Consider the following 20,388-nt stretch of genomic DNA (forward strand, 5'->3'; position numbering starts at 1 on the left):
TTTTCATCTGCAGGGCAAGGCAGAGATTCCTGTCTTTTGACTAGACGATCTTCTTCTTCATAAAGTAGCGCTCTAGGTATTTCTCGGCCCACACGCTCAGGCCAATAGAAAGAGCCAAGTTGAGAAAAAGCATCCCCGCCGTGAGGTAGTACGTCAACTGGGTGACGTCATCAAACATGTGGAGGCGGTTCTCGCCCATGCGAACCTCGTCTAGAGTGACCTGCACGCAAAGGTCCAACATCTTCAAGCGCGCCTGGTAGTCCTCTACGTCTACTGGCTTGTCAACCACGGGAACCCCCTCGGTGGTGGTTGTTGGATCTACGAGATCGTTCTCCCCAACAAAGCGCATCTCAAACCGTAGCGGCGGGTGACTCAGTGGGGTGCGCATGCATACACGATAAGTGCCCGTCTCTGTCACTTTGAAAAAAAGTGAGTAGGGGGTACCAAACGGGTCAATGCGTTCGCTGAGAACTACCTGTGCCCCACTGGGGTTGTAGAGGCGAGTGCGGATATTGACGTTGCGCGGGTCAAGCCCACGGTGGCGGAGGTCCACAGTAGGCGGATCATCCTCCGGGTCGCGGTATCCCTCGTAGTTCAGGCACAATTCTTTCCCGGGAAAGAGCCGGATGTAAACCTCAGCCGCCGCAGGCTGCAGCGTCGTCCAGAGGGCCAGAATCAGGAAGTAAGGGAGCAGGCGACCAACACGGCGCGGCATGGCTGACTCCTGGAGTCCGGTGAGAGGACGGAGCAACAACAACAGAATAATAAATAAATAAAATATGCCTTAACGCTCTAAAGAAGAAGGGACAAACCAATACAAGCAGGTGCAGCGGTATAGCCTTTTCACCCTTATAAATATATTTTTTAGTTTGAAACTCAACTCCGTTCGTGCGTGTGTGTGTGTGTGCAAAAGAAGAAAGTAAGCATTAAATATGGATTCTGCCCTTCACACGTGCGTCCGGGGGTGGACACCAGTTATGGCAGAGAGAGTGGGAGAGTGGGAGATGATGATAGAACCGCATCCATGCACAGTATAAAATATATATATATATATATATATATATTATGGTCCACCTTTGCTGCATTAAATAATCTAACACAGCAGTTCTATCGTCGTTGTTCGTTCATGTTACTTTTTCGTCACTACATGCGTAAAAAAAAAAGCAACTAAATGTTTTTCCCTCTATTCATCTCGGAATGTTTAAAAACACAGAGTCTTGCCTTTTCTTCTTACCTTATTTCACTCTTAGTTCCTTGCGTGCATGATTGCCATCCACCCTTTCCCAGTTTTTTTTTGGTTTTGTTTTCCCGCTCCCGTCCGCCATCACCACCACTTCGACAGGGCACTCGCCACTTGGCCCAGCATGGAGGTCCCTCGCTGCTCGCGGTCCTGCTGGCGCCGCACACGGCCGGAGAGACTGTCGTCTCGACCGCCGCCGCCGCGCAGCACCAACGCAGTCTCGTAAAGGGTGTTGGTGAGGCTCTCTAGGTACGAGGGCCGCCTCGGCGGAGCCTCCCCGCCGTAGTAACCACGATTGTTGCCCACGTGGCCGCCGCCCTCGTCGCCGCCAAAGATGCCCTGGTTCACCACGTCATCCTGCACCACAATGAACTCAAAGCCAGAGTCTAAAAGCGACTGCCGCAAGGCCCGGGTTTCGCAGGTCATAAACAGTTGCGCCTGTCTTTGTTCTAAGAAGATGGAGTACGACAGGACCCCACGCGTTGACTGAAAAATGTCCTCAATGGTCGCTAGGTCATCCCCGTTTCGAGGGTCAAGGGCGGGTATGTCGAGAAGAACGGTGTGGATCGCGTCGGACCCAACGCCGCGTAAGACACGAGCAGCTCGCGATCGTCGCGCCAAAAAAGAGCCGTCATTCGCCTTAGTGTCCTCCATGCGACCATTGCCGCCACTACAACCCACGTCCCTTGCCTCAGGCGCCTCCTGCTGTCTGGGGTCCCGGCCCACGAGAGCAGGCTCTAGCAGGTCGAGAACTTTGTTCGTCAGGTCGAAGAGCTCCGGATCGTCGTATTCGGCGTCCTTGTGCACCCTAAAGACCTCCTTCACAAGCGCACGCTCCTCGGTGAGCAGCTCCACGTTCTCAGGGTGCTCTGCCAAGAGTTGCAGAGCCGCGAGGGAGTACTTTCGTGTCTCTCGATCCTTGCTTCCCAGAAAACGGACCAGCGCCGGAAGCGTGCTGCGGCGAGCAACCACCGGGCGGTTCTCGTAGTTTTTGCTCAACGCGTGAAATCGTTTCACAAGCGCAAGCTCTGTGTTCAGCGATGCCATGCTCCGCTGCCCTCTCCCCGCACGTGTGACGCCTGGAGCTACTTGCGGCACGCGAGCACGTTGCCCCCGCACCCTCCCTCCACACCACGCCAAGACGACCCCTCCTCCCGCTCCTCCCGAGATTTCCTTGCCCACTATCGCGCACACGCACTGAGGCGGCGGTGTGACCTACGTCCAAGATTTACTGCAAAGACAAAGAAAGAAAGAAAGAAAGGCACGCATGCCACGCGAGACGGGCGCGAGAGCCGAGTGGGCGGCCACTGTATAAAAGCACTGAATGGAAAGGAAAAACATAGAGCGGCAACGCGGCACGGCGCGTGTGTCGTCTTGCAGGTCGTTCCCTAGTCGAATTAACCGTTAAAAGCAAGTAAAATATAAGACAGACTTGTCAGCGTCGCAGCAACGAACAAGAATCATAATACAATTAATGTGCACACACACCCACACATTAGAGCAAGAAACAAACAATAACTAAACCAAATATAAAAGTGCTTGCAAGCGTGCTACTATCACAAATTTTAAAGAGGGAATTCTGCTCTCTCCCTCTCTCTCTCTCTGTGTGTGAATGTGTGTCACTGTTGGAGCCCTACTACGCTTCGTACACTTATATACTCATCCCCCTTCCACCACCACCACCACCACCACCTATACGCTGCCACTTACAGAAGTAAGTAAAAATGTAAACAGCCTCGGCCTACGATTGCGTGCATGCAAGCGCGCGTGTGTAAGAGAGGGAACGTACGGCACTCACGAATGCGTTTGCGTGCAGCTGGATGGTTTCGGGACCATGTTGGCGGTCCTCAGAGTTGCCCCTTCCTCTGCTTCCTCCTACTCTCCCATCATTTCTGTCCCTTCCTTCCTCTCTTTTATTTTCAATCTATTCCTTCGCTGCGGGAGCCCCCACTCGACGCCGCCGCATGCCTCCTCCATACGCAGTGTGCAGTGTGCAGGGGGTGGCAACGTTAGGCGACCTCGCTAGGCTTCGTCTCAATCTTGAACCCGCCCTTCTTGTCGCGCACGATTTTGGAGACGAACTGCTCCGGCAGTGGCCGCTCAATGATGTCGCTGGCGTCCTCCTCTGAGGGGAAGTTGACGTTGACCGCGGAGCTGCATGCGGTGACAATGTCCGTGTTAAGCGCCTCGTCCTTGTCCATGAGGTACAGGTTTACCGACGTGCTCTTCTCCACGGAGGCAGTTGGGACGGCGCGGTGCACCTTCACGTCGACGTCTCCCGACTTCAGCACCTCCAGCGAGGACACCACGCTCTCCATCACAACTTGCACCCTGTTGCAGGACACGACGGAGACGGAGTTGACCTTGCCCTTGACCTCAACCACGAGGTATTCACAGTTAAAAATCTGCACGGCCTGCCGCATGCTTACCTTGTCAAGGGTCACCTTCTGCTGCATAGCGGCTGTGCCCTTGTGGTGCTTCACCACCCAGCGCTTATCGCCCTCGAGCTGCAACAGAGGCGCCTCCGCTGCAGCAGCGGCCGTCGACTTACCCTGCTGCTGACGCCTTGCATCCACCTCGGCCTTCTTCTCCTCGAGGTCAGAGAAGTCTACTGCGCCGTGCTGGACGTTCTGCTTGTACGTCTTTTCGTGATCCTCCACGTGACGCAGTCGCCCGGCGATGTTGTCGCCACCGTTGCGAATCTCCGCAAAGAGAGCGGAGGTCGCCCCGCCAACAGTCGCGGAGTGTCCATCTGCCGCAGCCCTCGCCTGCGCTGGCGGCGGCGGCGGCGGCGGCGGTGGTGGTGGTGGTGCCTTTGGAGGCGGTGGCGGTGGCATCTTTTTTCCCTCTAGCGACCTTTCAACGACGAGTTCGCTCGTGCGGCGGGTACTCCCACAGCATGCAAACATGTGCCGGAGGGACGGGAGCCAGAGGGGAAAGCAAAACAAAAAAGAAAAACACACACACACACAAGCAGGAGGCAAGAAAAACAAAGAAAGGACAAGAGATGGTCTCGGAAGAGGCTAGTGAAGCAACAAAAACACGCGAGTAGGGGGGAAAAAAAAGACGGGGACAAGAGTGAGAAGCAGCAGCAAAAACCACAACAAAGGCGCTACAAACAACACAGAAAAAAAAACACGATGCACCGCACGACAGGGCCCATAGCACCAATACTACTACTACCTTTGCTGGCAACGCTGCACAGTGACACGCGGCTGCGGGAATAAGAGAGTGACGGAGAGAGAAATGCCACTCCCAGGGACGAAGGTGGACAAAAAAAAATTGGAAAAAGGTAACCGGTCAGACTCTTGTGTTCAGACGCTTTCGCACGTCTCGCACATTTAGGCATCAAGACCTAAACTATACCAAAACACCCACGAATAAACTCAGCTGTTGTTGTTGTCCTCCCTATTCATGCCCTTTTTCACCCCAGTCCGTGTACCCGTCAAATTACAGCGGCAACGGAGCAGAAGCCTCCCACTGCCCGCCGCCTGGTGGCGGAAACCGCAGAAAAGGAAGAACAGTAGGTGAGGTAAATCCACACTAACCCACTGCCGCGCCCTTATATAATTTCGTGTCCTACGCTTGTTTGTTTACTTTCAATCCTTTGTGTCGTGTTAAGGCGTTAAAAAGGCCGGCAACGACAGGGAGCTGACGGGGCAAGGCGGACGGGCATGCTGAGAATGTCTGGATGCGTGGTTTACCTCAAACCATGTTTCTCCCTCTCTGTCTCCCTCATACACACACGCATGCGTGCTTCAACACGCACATACCCATTACAACAGATGGCTGGGAACTCCGAGTTACTCAAGAAGTTCGTTGATGAGGGAGCGCCAACGTCCCAGGGTTTCAACAAAGGATGGCATGGTGTCTTTTAGGGCTAAAGAGGAGCAATAACGCAACGGAATGGTGGTTGACAGCAGCACGATACCATTCTGCAACGACATGCCGATGCCGCCGCCGCACACTTCACGTCCCAGTAAGGAACCCTCCAAAAGAAGTTCATACATCTTGACACGCACCGCTGCATCCTCGGGCAGCTGCGTCAGTAGCGTCGAATACACGTAAAGCCGCTCGGTAGCGGGGTCAAAGGTCACCAACACGGTCTGACGTTCATCCGTGCCAATGACGCAGGTGAGATTCATGTCAAATTGCAATGGAACCCCCAACTCTTTACCGAGTTCCTTTAGATTGGCCTTTGCGTTTTGCAAAAGATCTACAATAGCAGGCTCTGGTCGCACACCGGTGGCGTCACTTTTCTGACGTTCCCGCAACTCTGAAAGCTCCTGACGAAGCCGCTGAACCTCGTCGCGCAGCCGCAAATTTTCTACCTCCAGCGCCACTCCCAGAGGAGCAGTGCCCCCGTCATTGCCATTATGCTTACTATTATTGTTGCTGCTAAGGGCGACCGTAGACGCGGCATTAGTTTGAGAACGAGCTTCGGACGCGGTAGCTGGGTCTACGTGGCGTGTCGCGGCTGCCGCTAGCACACGCGAGGAGGGAGCCTGCGAATGGCATTCCCGTAGCTCCGCGCTCACCGCAGAGGGGAGACTGCTGGCGGTTTCCTCTCCCATCAGGTGTGGAGAAAAGACGCCTGTTTTTTCGCCCCGCCCCCTCCCGTCAGTGCATGGAGATGCGGAGATACTAACTGCAATACGACATTGTTCCGCAGCCCAAAATCATTTCCCACCGCCTCGTCCTCCAGCGCCACGCCGTCGTGGAGGAGCAGCTGCCCATCCGGCACACCGTACGATTTGAGGTAGCGCCGTATCTTTCCCACGCTCAACTTCCCTAAGTCTCCACGAATCACCATTTTAAACTTGCGGCCATCCTCACTTTGAACAAAAAAGGCCTGCCGGTCCTCCATTTCCGCCGCAAGGAGCCCAACAACGCACAAAAAGCCGTAACGTATTACAGTACTATATATCTATCTATAGTATTCTCTATCCGTGCCTGTGCAGGTGTGGAGTGTCTCTCTAACGCCGGACGACGGTCGCCCAAACGCAAATATTATTATTGTTATAAAGCCCGTCCCTCCGCCTTGAGTCTCTTCCCACCCTCCTTTCGGCTGCCTTTTGCTCCCTGCAAACGCAAAAGCAGAGAAAATAGGAAATGCATGCGGCAGCCTCGCGCTCGGCCAGTTCCTTTCGTCAACGCAGTGACACAGACACAGACACACACATTGTCACCTTCTCTTCATCGCAGGAGAGGGCTCACATTACTGATGGATAGGCCTCTTCGTCACCATCACAGTCCCCCTGAGAAGGACCATTTGAGGAAGAAGCAGCCGGATGGGAGACACACCCTGAGGACGATAGGAAAAAACAAACAACGACAACTAAAGGGGGACAGGGGGCGGGTGATCATTTTACTGCTGCGACAAAGCCTGCAGCGTCCACAGGTGGCTTTCATCTCACCACCCTTCACACACAGGCACAGTCACCCATTCGACCGCCGTTTTTGGCTTCGTTAAAGGCCATTTTGCTTTCCTTCACGATTCCTCCCCCTCAGAACTGCCCCATGATCCTCTGAAGAAGCGGCAGGAACCGCGACATGTGGGGATTATCGGATTTAACTGTAATATTCACAGCACCGGAGTTGTGCAAAAAGAGTTCAAGAAGAAAGTACGTGGCGTCGTTTCCCTCCTCCTGCGCGTACAAGTAGTACTTCTGCGCGCCTGCCTGAGCGCCAGAGGCCAAGGTGATGATGCCACACTCCTCCAGACCCTCCTCAAACCTCTCACGCTCCGGCGCTTGCCGAAGCTGCAGCTGCAACGCGCACGTCGCCGCCTCACCCAACGCACCCCAACGACGTTGAAATTCTTGTGGCTCGATGCTCGGATCCTCCGACAGCTCAAAGCCGCTCTCCAGAATACCAAGAGACGCACCCTGCCATCCAGCCGCATTTCCGGTCGTCTCCTGCGCGTGGCCGCTGGCGGAGGCGGCCGCCGTCACCACCTCACCCATCAGGTGTTCCTCCTCGTCCTGCGCTTCCTCCTCGTCGTCGTCGTCGTCATCTTCAGCGTCGCTTTCTGCCCTGGGCAGCTTTAAGAAACTGTCACTCGGCTGTTGATACACAACCGAGAGGGTGTCAAACTCCTCCAGCAGCTTGTCGCGCAGCGCCGCGTTCTGCTCCTCCACAAAGTATTTGATCTCCGCCTTTGGGCCGGAGATAATTTTGTTTGCCGCCACCAGGTTCTGCCGGAGCAGCCGATGGTACAGCAACGCCTGGTCGTGCACGTCCGCGTGAGAGAAATCATTAATGAGCAGTTTGAACATTGTTCCAAGCACATGCTGCATCTCGGGGGGTCGCTTGAAGAATAGCGTCACGGCGGAGGTAAGAAACTGAAGACGAAACGCCGGCGTTTCGGCAAGTAAATTTTCATTGCACATTCCTTCTAAAATGTAGGGGGCATCCTCAATGTGCTCACCGAGTTCTCCAAGCACCCACACAAGCGCCACTCGGCTCTCTTCATCCGCAAAGTTCATCTCATGATAGACGCGCACAAGTGCGTCGAGAAACGGACGCACGACGGCGATGTCGCGGTACTTGCGCAGATAGTCCTTCATCACAACAAGGCTCTTTCCACGGGCGTGATCGGAGTCCATCTCAAGAAAGAGCAAAAAGTACTGCAGCACCTTCTGCGCAGTGCAAGGGAGGCGCAATGCCACCTGCCCCATTGCCTCAATCGCCGCACACCTCACAGCCTTGTCACGTTCCGACGCGTACGCCGCAAACTCCTCAACGATGGCCGTGGATGACGCTTCCGTCGCCAGCATAGACAGTATGTCAATCTTCACCGCCTTCATATAGGTAGGGTCAATGTACAGGCAATAAAAGGACTTGTATGCGTCCTGAAACACGCGTGGTTCACGCTGCACGAGCAGTTTAATGTGGCACAACACCACGTAGGAAACTTCCGAGTTGGAGCCTGAGGATATGAGGGAAAGCAGCGGAAGCTTGAGTCGTTCAAAGACTTGGCGGTGCACCGCGGGGTAATTCTGCGTCAGGTGAAAAAACACCTTGCATACGCTGAGAATCAAATCGCTGTTGTGGCTCTGCAGCCGTTCCTCGAGAAGGTTCATAATGTCAAACATCTCCTCCTCGCTTCCAGGGGTGTAGCGGAGCACAAGATTGATGATCTGCGCCTGGTGCCACTCCGGCACACCTCGCAGTTTGTTCAACAAGTGATACAAAATAGGCTTCGTGACGTCAAAAAGGCCCTCCACCGTTCCGTTTGCCTCCGCCTCCCGCGAGACCTCCACGAGAACGGCAAGGGCGTTGCACGACACCAGCGAATCGCCGTCGCGCAGCATCCCAAGCATCCGGTCGAAAAACCCCTGCTTATGAAACTCAACGGGGGAGATGCGAAACACCTTCAATGCACAGAGGCATGCCGTTTTGCGGACGTGGGGCGAAACATCTGAGAACCCCTTGTTTACAACAGGGATCAAAAAAACAAACAGTTGCGGCAGACGCAACGACGCTAACGAACGCAGGGCGAGGCCCCGCACCAGCGGGCTTTCGTCCGCGCACTCCTTTGTCAGGGTGTTGATGCTCATCAGTGCCAGCTCCGCGTTGTTCTCCGAGCGACTGATGAGGTAGAAGTAGATGAGCTTCTTGCAAACAATGTCCGTCGTACAGCATGCCAGTATCATCTCGCTGAAGAGACTTGACGTGTCTACGCCCATCGTCATGAGAGCAATCACTTTGCGAAGAACATCACGCCTGTGAACGGGATTCTTCTCAAACTGTGGATCCCGCATATGCAGCCGCAGCTCGTTCACCTCCCCCCGCATACCCACCGGCAGGTTTGACGCTATCGCCGCCATCGCCCCGGCGCGAAATAGACACTACGCGGGGACCTCTAAAAGGGGTATAATCGTGTGCCTGTGCAGCGTCGCCACGAGACGCCGGGCCGTCCACCTGCAGAGGCCGCGATGACGAGAAGCGAGAAGACAACAAACAAAACAAATGCCACTGCGCCAAAGAGATCCTTCAAAACGCGCACGTACACACATAAGATCAAAACAGAGCAGAAGCAACAGCAACAAGGGGGGAAAAAAAAGAAAAACTTCAAGCCAAGCGGCAGACTGTCACCCGCAACGCGCAGCAGCTGCTGCAATCTCAGAGAATTAGTGAAGTCCACCCACAGAGAGGCGTTGAGGAGGAAGGCAGCCCAACGCCCACGCTTAGTGAAAACGCACATACGCCGGGGGGAACCAAGAGGGATACGCTGTTAAGTATTTCCCTCCCTGCACCGCCTCTGCATTTGCTCTTTTTTTTTTGAGTCGCTGACACCCTCGCACCGCATCCACCACTTTTGTTTTTGTCTGTTATTGCTCGCCCCTCTCCGCGTTTTCCTCAATTTTCTTTTTTTGAGCGGCAGCCATTTGCCGGAAGAAAAAAAAAAGGGCAACTACGACACAGAGTCACCCAGAGCGAGGAAAAGCAACAACAACAACAGCAACAACCAAAGTATGTTCGAAAAAGTGAAGTTCTGAGGCAAATCGGCACGTTGCCTCGCATCACCCCCACCACACCCACTTTTTTTTTTTTTTTCGGTCAGGGGAGTCCCACCTTCGCTTGCACCCACGACGGCGGCGTGCAACACGCGCAAGAAAAAAGGTGAAGCAGCAGATAGTGGTGGCAGACGGGGGAAAATAAAGGCAACAAAATACCCGGGATGAATCAGGCTCCTCCACCGCATTGTTGTGACGCTCACTGCAACATTTAAACAACAGACGTACGTATAGATAAGTAAATATTACACTTATTTACTTATATGCATTGGGTTTATTTATATATTTTTCTTTGGAGGAGAAGGGGGCACTTCAGCCCAGTATCGGGTGCCGTGGCTACCACACCACTTGCACTCGTTCTTCGTCTGCAAAGGACACACACACACACACACGTGAGTGCACGTAGAGAACTGTGCGTATGCGCGTCTGTTCTTTTTTATTTTCTTATCTTTCTCTCCTCCTTTTGCCTCTCACTATGCCTTTCGCAGCCTCTTGTCTCGGGCACTTACACGCGCATAGTCGACAATTCACTTCAGATGCAGAGCGGCGCACACCCACCCGCTCTCGGTACTTCACTCACGTTCTCCTCCAAGCAGCTCCCCCCTGAAAAAAAAAAAAAAAAGGAAAACAAAAAAGACAAAAAAAAAACAGAAACAAAAAATAAAACAACACCTACGGCAAGCAGAGCATCACCCTTGTCAGCAAATATAAATAACAATGAAGCGAGAAGTCCTATGGCTTCCTTCACGTTAGCGTAGTTGTAATGTGTGTGTGCGTGTGTCAATGCACCTGAACACACGAGTGAGGGGGGTGAGAAGAGCACTCCAAACGCTTCATCGCGGAAAACACTCACACACACACACACGCACACAAGCACACACACGGAAACTCGGCCAGTAACACAAAAGAAAAAAAACGACAAAACCAAATAAGAGTAAAATAAAAAAAACACAAATAAACAAGAACCCATTCACCCATTCGCGACAAATGAGTCGCGTACAGAAAGAACGTTGTCGCTCTCTTTCCATTTCTCTCTCAGCTTCAACTCCCCCAACAAGTTAGTACAATGCACCAGCCGTAACACCAAACTTGAATTGGAAGGGTAATAAAAAAAACAGACGGGATTAATAAAACGGAACTTCGCTGTTGTTGTTGTTGCTGCTGCTGCTGCTGCCTTTTTCTGGCCCCAAAATATTGAATCTCCCTTTTCTTCCTCGGTCTCCGCCTGCATGGGCCTGTTACGTGCGCCTCGCGGGTGGAGAGGCATGCATGCGCCCTTGTTACCTTCCCGCGGCCCAGATATCCAGGAACACGCACACGCAAGCAGGAGAATACACAGAGGGGCAAACAGGCACACCCGCAGCCACACAAACAAATACGAGTCAGATGAGAAAAAGAGAGGAATGAAAAGGCATGTTTCTTTTTTTGCGTTTTCATTCTTGTTCATTGCGAGTACATTCGCCACGCGTCCCAAATCCGACACCACCGTCTCTTTTCGTGCCGGACCGGTCGCCGTTCACGGGGACGTGTGAATAAATTACTTCTTCGTTTTATCCCGACCGCTCAGAAGAATCAAACACGCAGCAGCAGCAACAACAATAAAACAAAATTATGCTGGCGGGTGCCGTTAACAGCAATACTCAAAGCAACCACACCAAAAAAAAAGAATCGTCACAATCACACTGATGGCATCGATCTAGAAAGTAATACAAAAAATGTGAAAACGGAACCTCCCGAAGTTGCGACTACCAGAGACATTGATGCACTTAGGCAAACTAAGAAGTTTCATCATCCCCATAAGCAGTGAGGTACAAATGCAGCCAGCCTCGCGCCCCTTGCAACATTGTAGCTCCGTTTTTGTTTTGTTTTCCTTATTAATTTCCTTCCTCTCTCCATCTTTCTTTCTCATTTTTTGTTTCTCCAAATTTTCTCGGTTTGTGCCGATGACTTAAGGCTTACATGCATGCGTTCTCGCGAACTTCGCACGCAAAGGCAGCAATAGCGAATAGGGCATTCATGTAGAGAGGTGCAAGAAAGCTTCAAACCAGCAAAAAGAAGCACCAAATAACAAAGCAAAACGGCGGAAGCATTCCCCAAAACAACAAAGAAAACAAGGCAAAAAAAAATGCATGAGAATGTTGACGTACATTTGTGCCTGCAGTAGCGGGCGGCTATTTGTTCCTCCGATTTTTTTTTTCGTGCGGCAAGAATAAGAACTTTTATTTCATTTTTTTTTGCTTTTTGAGTTTATGGTCAAATGCTTTAAGTTATTAACGTTAGTTTGGTTTCCTTGCTTTCTCCCCCTCTGGCAGTTGCTGCCGCTGAGTAGAAGAAAAATGTTTGCTTATGCGTGTACAGGAGCGCACCACTTCCTTGTTTTCCCCTCCTTACCTACTAACACATACATATATATATATATATATGTATGTATACATGTATCCGTATCTTTTATTCCATTTGAGACTACAACTTTTTTTGTATTTCCCCCTTTTTTTTGTGTGTGTGCATGTTTTCGTGCGTGGGTGTTCGTCGCACAGGCACAGCTGTTGGCATTTCGCTTTTTATTCCCGACGAAAACGCGCCGTCTCTCGCTTTCCCCCGTTCGCCACGCTTTTTTTTTTTTTGCTTTTGCTTGTTGTTGTTGTCCTGCGCAATCTCACGCATTCTCTCGCGGTTCGACTGCGCCACGGGTGAAGGTTAACGCAGCGAAGCGAAGCGCCCACCGGAAAGATTTGGCGGCTCAGTGCCACCCGCCTTTTGAAAGGCGTTGTGGTAGTAGTGTTTGTTATTATTATGGTTGTTGTAGGGGCCCTTGTGTCGCCTGCCAGAGTTGTTGTTGTTGTTGCTTTCGCCGCCGCCGCCGATGAAGCGCCACCCCCGTGCAGAGCGTTTTTGCCTAAAACAGCCCTCAGCCTGGCCGGTGCCTTTCCCCTGCTGCAGCCGCTCCGTCTCTTTTTTCTTCTCGGCCTCCTCGTGCGCAATGCGTATGGAGTCGAAAAAGCACTGATCGTCGTCAGCCCAGGATGACAGCACAGACTCCTGCTCCTGCAGCGTTGAGTTCGTCTGCGACTCCACGTAGCCAAGCACCTTCCCAACGTTCACCGGGACACCGTTCAGTTTCACGCTCCGCGACTTTACGGCGTCGGCGTAACTCTCCCCGCCCGGGGGTCGGACTATCGGCAACGGGCCCGCCCCCCCGAGCGGGGCGGAGTCCGTCGGGGCGCCCACCAGCAGCGTCGCGTCGGTCGTGGCGCTCAAGTTAAATGCGACGCCGCCGGTGGTGCTGCCGCCGCCCAGCTCGGCCGGGCTAACGGGCGCCCCTCCGGCGACCACCTCGGCAAAACTCCGCGACTCTTGCATGGCCAAGCTGCACTGCTTCCCGTTCGCCGCCTGCGCCGTCCTTTTTCCTTCACTCGTGTGGTGCAGAGCCGCAGGCTTAAGAATAATAATTTTCTTTTTTTTCTTTTTTCTGTTCGGCCACAGCCACAGAAACCTACTCGTTGACGAGCATAGAGGCGTGAGGGCGCAAAGCGGCGGAAAAAAAAATAATCAACAGCAATTTCCCCCCCCCCCCCCCCACACACACACACATTGAACCACGACTTGGTGGAAAGAGGGCGCGGAGGGCGACGTGCGAGGGCGGCAATGGCGCAAGAGGAAAATAAAGGAGGGAAACAAACACGCACACGCAATGCAGGAAAATCCGTTACAGGGTTCAGCTACGACGCACCTTCACCAAATCTGCCGTGACGAAGTCGTAGAAACCAACCCGCTCCGGGCTCAAGGCCTCCTCGCCACCGTCGGCAAGCACCCCACCATAGCGAATAGAAAGCCGATGAAGCAGGTGCGCTAGCGCCGGCTGGGCCTGCTCCATTTGCTCGCAAACCTTTGCTGCCCGATGAACTTGCAGCGTTCGAAAAAAACCAGCGTCCTCTTCTCGCGTCCGCGCGCCTCCTCCGTTGCGGTGCACCGCACCTTCTTCTTCCTCCACAGCGGCGACAATGGTGGCCGCAAGTAATTCCACAACCTCCCTCTCTCGGGACAAGCTAAGCGATACCGCCGTTAGTGCCTCCAGCAACTCATTCAGCGTGAGCCCGGACATCAAGGCAGGCACGCCACCACTCTTCACGTCTCCAGCGGGAAGAGAATCGGTTTTGTAGGACAACGCACGACGACGGAATGAACTGAGTGGGCTACACAACGACTTCCGCCGCAACACTTTTGCCGCTAGGCCAAAACAAGGCTCGTGGTGAAGTCCAAAACGGTGGAAAGCCACGAGTAAACGAACAAGATCCGCCTCTGAATACCGTGCAATCTTCGCTCTTGATATGAAGCGTCCGCCGTTAACAGTGACCAGTCGTTGCAGCACATTATCCTCTACAATCCCAAGGCTGGAGAGCGTCAGAAGTAGCCGTGGGACGACGCTTTCCTCGCGAATACTCAACACACCTGGCTCGTTGTCAAGCCCTTTTCTTGCCGAAAAAACGACGCGTCGTAGTTCCGCAAGTAACCGCAGAAGCAACTCACCATCTTCACAATTCACGTCATTGTACAGTTGAAGAAATACCACAAGCTCATGCAGAGAAAACACCAAAGCTGAGGTAGGGGATGGGCCCTCCACGGAGTCGACTCCTCCTTGCACTGTCCCTGCGTGGCGCTTCCCTAGTTGCTCCAGGTACTTCACGGCGTCTGCCGCGGCCTCATCGGGAATGATCACCATGCTGCTGGTGCCACGAGTGGATCTGCCCTCCTGCGTCGAGCCTTTCTGTGGGTCCGTCGGGCCCTTGTCCTCCGCGCTTCGATCCACAATGACATCTTGCCGCGTCGATGACGGCAGCACGCCCTTGACAACGGCGAACACCTCAGTTTGGGCCATAAACAACACGGCATCTCGCTCTTGATCTAGAGAGGACCTCTGTATCTTATTTGGGGAGGAGACGCAGGCAACGGAAGGGACGCCCCCGATGCGGCGGGTTACCATCGTCTCACTCAACTTTTGCCAACGGTCGAGAAGCTTTTCTGCTTTTCGCAGCAGCAGATTTGAGACGTCAGGGATCGTTGAGTCCGGCGTCGATGGTGCACCTTTTTTCACCTCTCGCTGCCTTGCCTTCGCCGCCAGAGCCACTTGTTCATCATACGCCCTTACAACTGGGGACTCCGTTGAGCAGTTTGAGGCAACACTTGCCAACCCCGCGGCGGCCGCCGCCGCCTTTCGCCCCCGCCCTCGTCCCCGAGGGAACTGACGGGCGTAGCGTGGGACCCAGCGCACAACAACGCCACGGCGAAGCATTCACCACGAGAGTGGTAATATTGGTTGCGGAGCTGGCCGCCAGTTCTCCACTTCTCTCCTCCGCACGGCGTCTCCTTCCTGAGTTTATCGTTGTTTTCGTGCAGATTGTAAGTAAGCAAGTGTGCGTGTGTATGTGTGTGTGTGTGTGTGTGTGGAAGAAAGTCAAAGGGGAAGTGGAAGAAAATCGCATTCCCCAGCCACAGTGCAAACGGCAGCAGCACTACGCCGGCAATGCATTCTCAGTGCGCCGCTTCCGTTCGACGAGGCAGTGCACGAGTAACAAAGTGTAAGGGTTGGGAAGACGTCTCCCAGGATTCGTGCTGCTCCCATTCGCCACACACAAAAAAAAAATGACAAAAAAAAACGTTTTAAGTGCAAATACAGATGGGGACACCGTTGCCGGCATCAATATTGTTAAAACAGCATCCTCAATCGGAAGGAAGAAAAAGGTACCCGATTGCACCCACCTGCCCCCCTTTAGTCAATTGCCGCCCGTCTGAGAGGGACGATCGCAAAAGCTACAAAACGCGCACTGCCCATTTGTTAACGACGGCAGCCACTGCGGCGGGCCACGACTTTTATCTCTGTCGCTTTCTCCCGCCCCTGTTCCTGCCCCCCATTGCTCTTGCGAGTGCGTCGAACTTCTTCAACCTCCCCTCTCCACAGGAAAGGCGGCCAAGAAGCAAACAGAGGAGAAAAGGGGGAGAAAAAGCGGGTGGGTAAAGATGTGTCGATAGTGATGGAATGAATGTGAAGAAAAACCATAAACGGCCTCAACATCAACAACGGCAAGAAGAGTTTTTTTTCCCCTGCTGAAATGACGATAGCATATTTTCTACTTGACGCGTGTGAGACCTTACAAATCTGCAAGGTTCGTTGTTGTGTTCTTCCGCTTTGATTTATCGATATGCGTGGGATTGGTAGTGACTGCGGTGCCTCGGAAGGCTGGGACGCGCACGCGGTGGAGACTCCCAGCGGCTTAAGTGCCCGCATGGTAATGGGGCACACACACAGAGGAAAAAAAAAGCACCAACACCGGTTGGCATCAAAGAAGTGAGCAAAAGTAAAAGCAAAAAAGTAAAAAAAAAAAAACTCCCCAAGATGTTGATAAATGGATAAGTGCCTCTGATTTTTATTTTGGTTTCAACGCGACTACTTGTCCCCTCACATTATCCGGTCTTTTTTTTTTCCCCGCTTCGTCTTCGGTTCCTCTCGCCGCCCCTCGCACTTTCTTCTTCGACAGCCACAGGCGCCGCAGTGCACAAAGGCGGTTTCACAACCCACCCGGAGGGAGAGGAGGAGGCGAGAAAGACGGCAGCGCAATTGGCGGCGAACGAACGCAGTCATCAACAATGAGCATGTTTTTTTTTTTTATGTTGTTATTGTTTTTCTTTTTATTTTAAAAGTTTCGGTTACTCCTATATTTCTCCTGCTGAGGCCGATCGCTCCACGGCCACCACGCCTCGGGCGCAAATAAACAAAACAAAAATCAAAGGAAAAGAATTTGAAAACATCAGAAAACCACACCGTGATGTGGAGGCCTTATTATCATATACATATCTCGCTCACTCATTCACATTTGCCTCCCCCGCGTCTTCTCGCCCGCTCACTCGCTTCCTAAGGGAGATCCGCTAGTCAATGACGAAGGCCGTGCTGGAGCGCAACAGCCACCCGAGGGTGGGGCCCATCTCATCATGCAATCTAAAAGCGTCCAAAGCCTCGCCGTAATGAGTCAAGCTTTCCACGTCAGCGAGGGGAACAGAAGACGTGCTCCGTGTCCTTTTCCCTTGCATCGACTTCTCCTTTGCTTGGCGACCAGATAGAAGTTTGTGGGCATCTTTCAGGTTCATGACGTCCTGCGTGAGGGGGATTTTACCTTCCCTTGTCCGTTTCTTTTTGAGCTTCTGTGCCCATTGTGCAAGTACAACGTTGTCGTTGTTTTCGTCGTCGTCGTCGCCGTCGTCGTCGTCGTCGTCATGGCTGCTGCACCGAACCCGGAACTCCGGAGTGGATGAAGATGAACGTGTGAAGACCCCGACTGCCTCCACAGTGGCACCGGTGAGGTGCCAGAGCGTGAATGGCGGAAGCAGTGGTGAAGGTACGTGGAGAATTACATCCGCACTCCTCGACTGTGCGGAGTGCGTGCTGCTTTGCTCGCTGCCTTTGGAGGCCAAAACCCGTCTTGCCCCCGTCGCGGGACGAGCTGGAGGGCCAATAATGTTTTTGTCGCATGCGCGGCCAAGCACCATCACCCCCAACTGCCTGTCACGCACCAAAACCTGTTGCACAGGACCGTTGATCAATTTATGATGTTCCTTTTCTTCAAGAAAGGCTCGCGGCGACACGAACTCCACGGGAATCGTGTCTGACTTCTTAGCAGGTTTCTCCTGCCCCGTATCGTCGGCCTCCGCTGTAGTTGAAACGGACGGCTCTTGAACGGGGCAGCTCGTTGCGGTGGAAATAAGGGGAAAGGGGTGGTTCTTCTCCAGCTCTGCTTCGGTTTTCTCCAAGTAGGCGCGAAAAAAGGCGTCCACCAGCTCACGAATAGAGCTTACCTGGACGCCTCTAAACACCGCCACAAAGTAAGTGCCTTCAGTCGTGCCAGATTCCCTTTTGGGAGGGCACCGTATATTCTTGTAGTGTGTCACCTCTGCCACAAGCGTAGGGTCAAATACAAAGGCCATGTGGAATGGCAACTCGTCGCATGGAGACAAAGCGTTTGCAAACTCGGCCGGTATAAATCTATGCTCCTCGCATAGAGTAATTTTAAATTTCAACATGTCTTGATTTTTGTGAATCTTATTGCAGTACCTGTGATCCCTTTGATTTAAGTGACGATTGAGGCGAACCTCGCGACGAACGTCAAAGGATGTACCCGGCGGAAACAGCGACTCAACGCTCCGGGCAAGTTTCTGCAGCCTTGGGTTTAGATGATCCAGGCTTGGAGTCCCACTCTGAGGACCCTTAATCGGCCAAAGATAAAAATGGATGTAAAGGAACTGCCCCATTCCAGCCGTGTCCTTGCCTTCTCTTCGTGTCCTCTTCTGGACCTCCATGAGAGCAGACCTTGCGCCTCCACCCTGCTGGCTGGAAAGCGGCAGGTCGGAGTTCAACGAAGCCTCGTGCTCAAGGTCCGGCGCCTCCCGGGGTGCCTGCGTATCCAGTAAGACATCTCCGTCGCCACTGCTTTGGGCGCTCTCGTTGCCGGCCGCGTCATCAAGGACTGTAGCTTCTGGGCCGGATGAAGCGGCCGCTGTACCTTCGGGAGGCACATTTCGCTTTTGTTTTCGTGCCATTGTTGTCTTCGCAGGCAGCCAGCAAAGAGACACTAACGACATACACACACGAATAAAAAAAAAACAGAAGTTCAGGAGCATCATCTCCGCGCAACACAAAAGAGCATGTGCGTGCGTGTGTAGCAAGGCGACGGAGGGGAAAAAGCGGCATATGCATCGGCTCCTTCGTTTCTTAAGGCTTCTCTTTTCTATCTTTCTTGTACTCTTCACCTGTTGCGTCTACCATGTGAAGTATCGGGCATGTTTCCCCCTTAAGCAACAGACGTATCCTGATCCCTCTCTCTCCCCTCTCTCTCTCTTTTCAATTATATTCCATGATTACTCGACTAGGGCGCACACACACACACACACATATATATATATATATGTACACACCAGCTCCTCGCTTATTTTCCCTCTCCCTCTCCCTCTCTCACACACACAGCTAACCGCAGATGCACGCACGCACGCCACCTGTTTTTCATTGGACCGCCGTCAAGGCCCGCTGCTTCGCGGGCCCTCTTTCTCCACCGGCGTCAACCGTGCGAATCCTCCATGTGGTGACTAAGTCGCAGCCTGCATATGTCAGCCAGGGCCACCGTCTCGGTATCTCTGCTACCCGCCATCTTCACCACTAGCCGATCGTTAGCCCGCATTTGCTTCAGGTTTCTTCGCGTGATGGGGATGACAATTTCGTCACGCCTCATCGCCAGTCGCTGGGTGGCGCCAAGTCGCACGCGCACCGCACCGCCACTTCCCTCCCAAAGACTTCGCAGGAAACCCACGACTCCGTCAAACCAGCGCACCTCAACATCCAGCACGTGCTTCCGCTCCACGCGGCGGTTAATAGAAGGGAGACAGAGTTCCACAACATCCCCGTGGATCAGACGGCCGCTGTGCAGGTAGATCATGTCCCACGTTCGCATCGTGTCCACGGCAGCGGCCACGCGTTCTTCCTCTAGGGCGGAAAGCGCCAAGGCCCTTTCCCCCGACCCAGAAATCATGGAACAGAACGCTTGTGCGAAGCGTCCCCAAGGACTACCGCAAGGCAAGGGCCCACGCAGGTCGCGCATAAGCTGCGCTGCAAATGATTGGAAGGAGGAAAGATCAAAAACACGCTCCTTTTGCTTTACGGTGTTAGGGTCCAATACAACGGCAGGATTCGTAAAGACGACGACCGGCACAACAAGCTCACCACATTGCTTATGCACACGACGGTCCGTATACCACGTGCCTTGCATCCGCGACTTCCCCTCCATTACGCCCGCCGCCGTGCGTGAGCCATTGGCACTAAGCGTGTGAAAGTCTGAAAGCGGGATTCGTCTGTCGTTTTCAATAAAGCGGCGAAGTGCGGCTGCCTTCACTAGGTTGTCTTCCTGAATGTCCTCAAACTCCAATGCACGCCTGGAGTCATTGGGGCACTGGAACCACCGCGGGCCGTTGCTCCAAACTTGGCCGCGCCAGTGCTTTACCTCCACCACAAGTACAACAGGTCCCACCGCCACCACGTCAATTTCGCGGTTGTGCCCGAGGCGCTGCACACGCACGCGCCGACGAAGAAACACGTGTTTCCAACCAGCCTCCCGCAACGCGGCCTCCACCAGCTCCTCCGCCTCCATAGAGGCCAGGAGTTGCTTCTCGCGAAACGACATGCCGGTGAGGGACAAAATATGACGCCACGACAAGGACGACAAGCTAAGCCGAAAGAAGCCTTTAGACAGGCCCACTGCGACAAGGACAGTCACCAGCGTGAAAAGCGCCATCAGCACAGTCGTTAGCCAATAGGTCACATCGACCACAGACTTCCACATTTACCCCTTTTTACCCAAGCCGCACCAATCCACGCACGCAGACACAAAGGAGAGAGATAGAGAGACAACAGGAAAAAAGAAAACACGCATACACACATCTGTGCATCATAAATTACTGTCTTCCACAAGGATGTTTTTCTTCCTTTTTTTTTTTTGCCATTTTTGCCTTTTAGTAAGAAGCAGCATCATATGCCGCAGGCAGTTGGGGATTCAGTAGTACAACAATTCCCCCCAACTAGTGTTTATATTA

At 53.2% G+C, this 20,388-nt stretch overlaps 9 protein-coding genes across 9 annotated transcripts, besides 18 other annotated features; all 9 read right to left on the reverse strand.

Annotated features, from left to right (window-relative positions):
* Positions 1–40: 40 nt before the first annotated feature.
* Tco025E_00848 (uncharacterized protein) lies at positions 41–715 on the reverse strand (the record flags this gene model as incomplete). Its single annotated transcript, XM_029367787.1, has 1 exon — positions 41–715. One exon carries the CDS (start codon positions 713–715, stop codon positions 41–43), a length of 675 nt encoding a protein of 224 aa, XP_029232091.1.
* A 173-nt stretch (positions 716–888) lies between these two features.
* Positions 889–907: a microsatellite.
* Positions 908–1,038: 131 nt separating this feature from the next.
* Positions 1,039–1,064: a microsatellite.
* A 260-nt stretch (positions 1,065–1,324) lies between these two features.
* Positions 1,325–2,287, reverse strand: Tco025E_00849 (uncharacterized protein; the record flags this gene model as incomplete). The annotated part of the gene is made up of 1 exon (XM_029367788.1): positions 1,325–2,287. The coding sequence occupies one exon, from the start codon at positions 2,285–2,287 to the stop codon at positions 1,325–1,327; it is 963 nt and encodes a 320-aa protein (XP_029232092.1).
* Positions 2,288–2,818: 531 nt separating this feature from the next.
* Positions 2,819–2,844: a microsatellite.
* Positions 2,845–2,910: 66 nt separating this feature from the next.
* Positions 2,911–2,933: a microsatellite.
* A 316-nt stretch (positions 2,934–3,249) lies between these two features.
* Positions 3,250–4,077, reverse strand: Tco025E_00850 (G-actin binding protein; the record flags this gene model as incomplete). Its single annotated transcript, XM_029367789.1, has 1 exon — positions 3,250–4,077. The coding sequence occupies one exon, from the start codon at positions 4,075–4,077 to the stop codon at positions 3,250–3,252; it is 828 nt and encodes a 275-aa protein (XP_029232093.1).
* A 966-nt stretch (positions 4,078–5,043) lies between these two features.
* Positions 5,044–5,814, reverse strand: Tco025E_00851 (uncharacterized protein; the record flags this gene model as incomplete). Its single annotated transcript, XM_029367790.1, has 1 exon — positions 5,044–5,814. One exon carries the CDS (start codon positions 5,812–5,814, stop codon positions 5,044–5,046), a length of 771 nt encoding a protein of 256 aa, XP_029232094.1.
* A 933-nt stretch (positions 5,815–6,747) lies between these two features.
* Tco025E_00852 (putative beta-adaptin) lies at positions 6,748–9,072 on the reverse strand (the record flags this gene model as incomplete). The annotated part of the gene is made up of 1 exon (XM_029367791.1): positions 6,748–9,072. The coding sequence occupies one exon, from the start codon at positions 9,070–9,072 to the stop codon at positions 6,748–6,750; it is 2,325 nt and encodes a 774-aa protein (XP_029232095.1).
* Positions 9,073–9,692: 620 nt separating this feature from the next.
* Positions 9,693–9,714: a microsatellite.
* Positions 9,715–10,136: 422 nt separating this feature from the next.
* Positions 10,137–10,154: a microsatellite.
* Positions 10,155–10,368: 214 nt separating this feature from the next.
* Positions 10,369–10,431: a sequence feature (A-rich).
* A 176-nt stretch (positions 10,432–10,607) lies between these two features.
* Positions 10,608–10,645: a microsatellite.
* Positions 10,646–10,904: 259 nt separating this feature from the next.
* Positions 10,905–10,936: a microsatellite.
* A 692-nt stretch (positions 10,937–11,628) lies between these two features.
* Positions 11,629–11,682: a microsatellite.
* A 481-nt stretch (positions 11,683–12,163) lies between these two features.
* Positions 12,164–12,201: a microsatellite.
* Positions 12,202–12,375: 174 nt separating this feature from the next.
* Positions 12,376–12,407: a microsatellite.
* Positions 12,408–12,459: 52 nt separating this feature from the next.
* Positions 12,460–13,122, reverse strand: Tco025E_00853 (uncharacterized protein; the record flags this gene model as incomplete). Its single annotated transcript, XM_029367792.1, has 1 exon — positions 12,460–13,122. One exon carries the CDS (start codon positions 13,120–13,122, stop codon positions 12,460–12,462), a length of 663 nt encoding a protein of 220 aa, XP_029232096.1.
* Positions 13,123–13,477: 355 nt separating this feature from the next.
* On the reverse strand, positions 13,478–15,052 carry Tco025E_00854 (uncharacterized protein; the record flags this gene model as incomplete). Its single annotated transcript, XM_029367793.1, has 1 exon — positions 13,478–15,052. The coding sequence occupies one exon, from the start codon at positions 15,050–15,052 to the stop codon at positions 13,478–13,480; it is 1,575 nt and encodes a 524-aa protein (XP_029232097.1).
* A 119-nt stretch (positions 15,053–15,171) lies between these two features.
* Positions 15,172–15,206: a microsatellite.
* An 893-nt stretch (positions 15,207–16,099) lies between these two features.
* Positions 16,100–16,144: a sequence feature (A-rich).
* Positions 16,145–16,413: 269 nt separating this feature from the next.
* Positions 16,414–16,453: a microsatellite.
* A 230-nt stretch (positions 16,454–16,683) lies between these two features.
* On the reverse strand, positions 16,684–18,348 carry Tco025E_00855 (uncharacterized protein; the record flags this gene model as incomplete). The annotated part of the gene is made up of 1 exon (XM_029367794.1): positions 16,684–18,348. One exon carries the CDS (start codon positions 18,346–18,348, stop codon positions 16,684–16,686), a length of 1,665 nt encoding a protein of 554 aa, XP_029232098.1.
* A 273-nt stretch (positions 18,349–18,621) lies between these two features.
* Positions 18,622–18,647: a microsatellite.
* A 35-nt stretch (positions 18,648–18,682) lies between these two features.
* Positions 18,683–18,700: a microsatellite.
* Positions 18,700–18,718: a microsatellite.
* A 145-nt stretch (positions 18,719–18,863) lies between these two features.
* On the reverse strand, positions 18,864–20,138 carry Tco025E_00856 (uncharacterized protein; the record flags this gene model as incomplete). The annotated part of the gene is made up of 1 exon (XM_029367795.1): positions 18,864–20,138. One exon carries the CDS (start codon positions 20,136–20,138, stop codon positions 18,864–18,866), a length of 1,275 nt encoding a protein of 424 aa, XP_029232099.1.
* Between the last annotated feature and the right edge of the window lie 250 nt (positions 20,139–20,388).

The sequence above is a fragment of the Trypanosoma conorhini genome (genome assembly GCF_003719485.1).
Source record: "Trypanosoma conorhini strain 025E chromosome Unknown Tco_14.4_contig_00023, whole genome shotgun sequence".
In the NCBI taxonomy this organism is placed as follows: Eukaryota; Euglenozoa; class Kinetoplastea; order Trypanosomatida; family Trypanosomatidae; genus Trypanosoma; species Trypanosoma conorhini.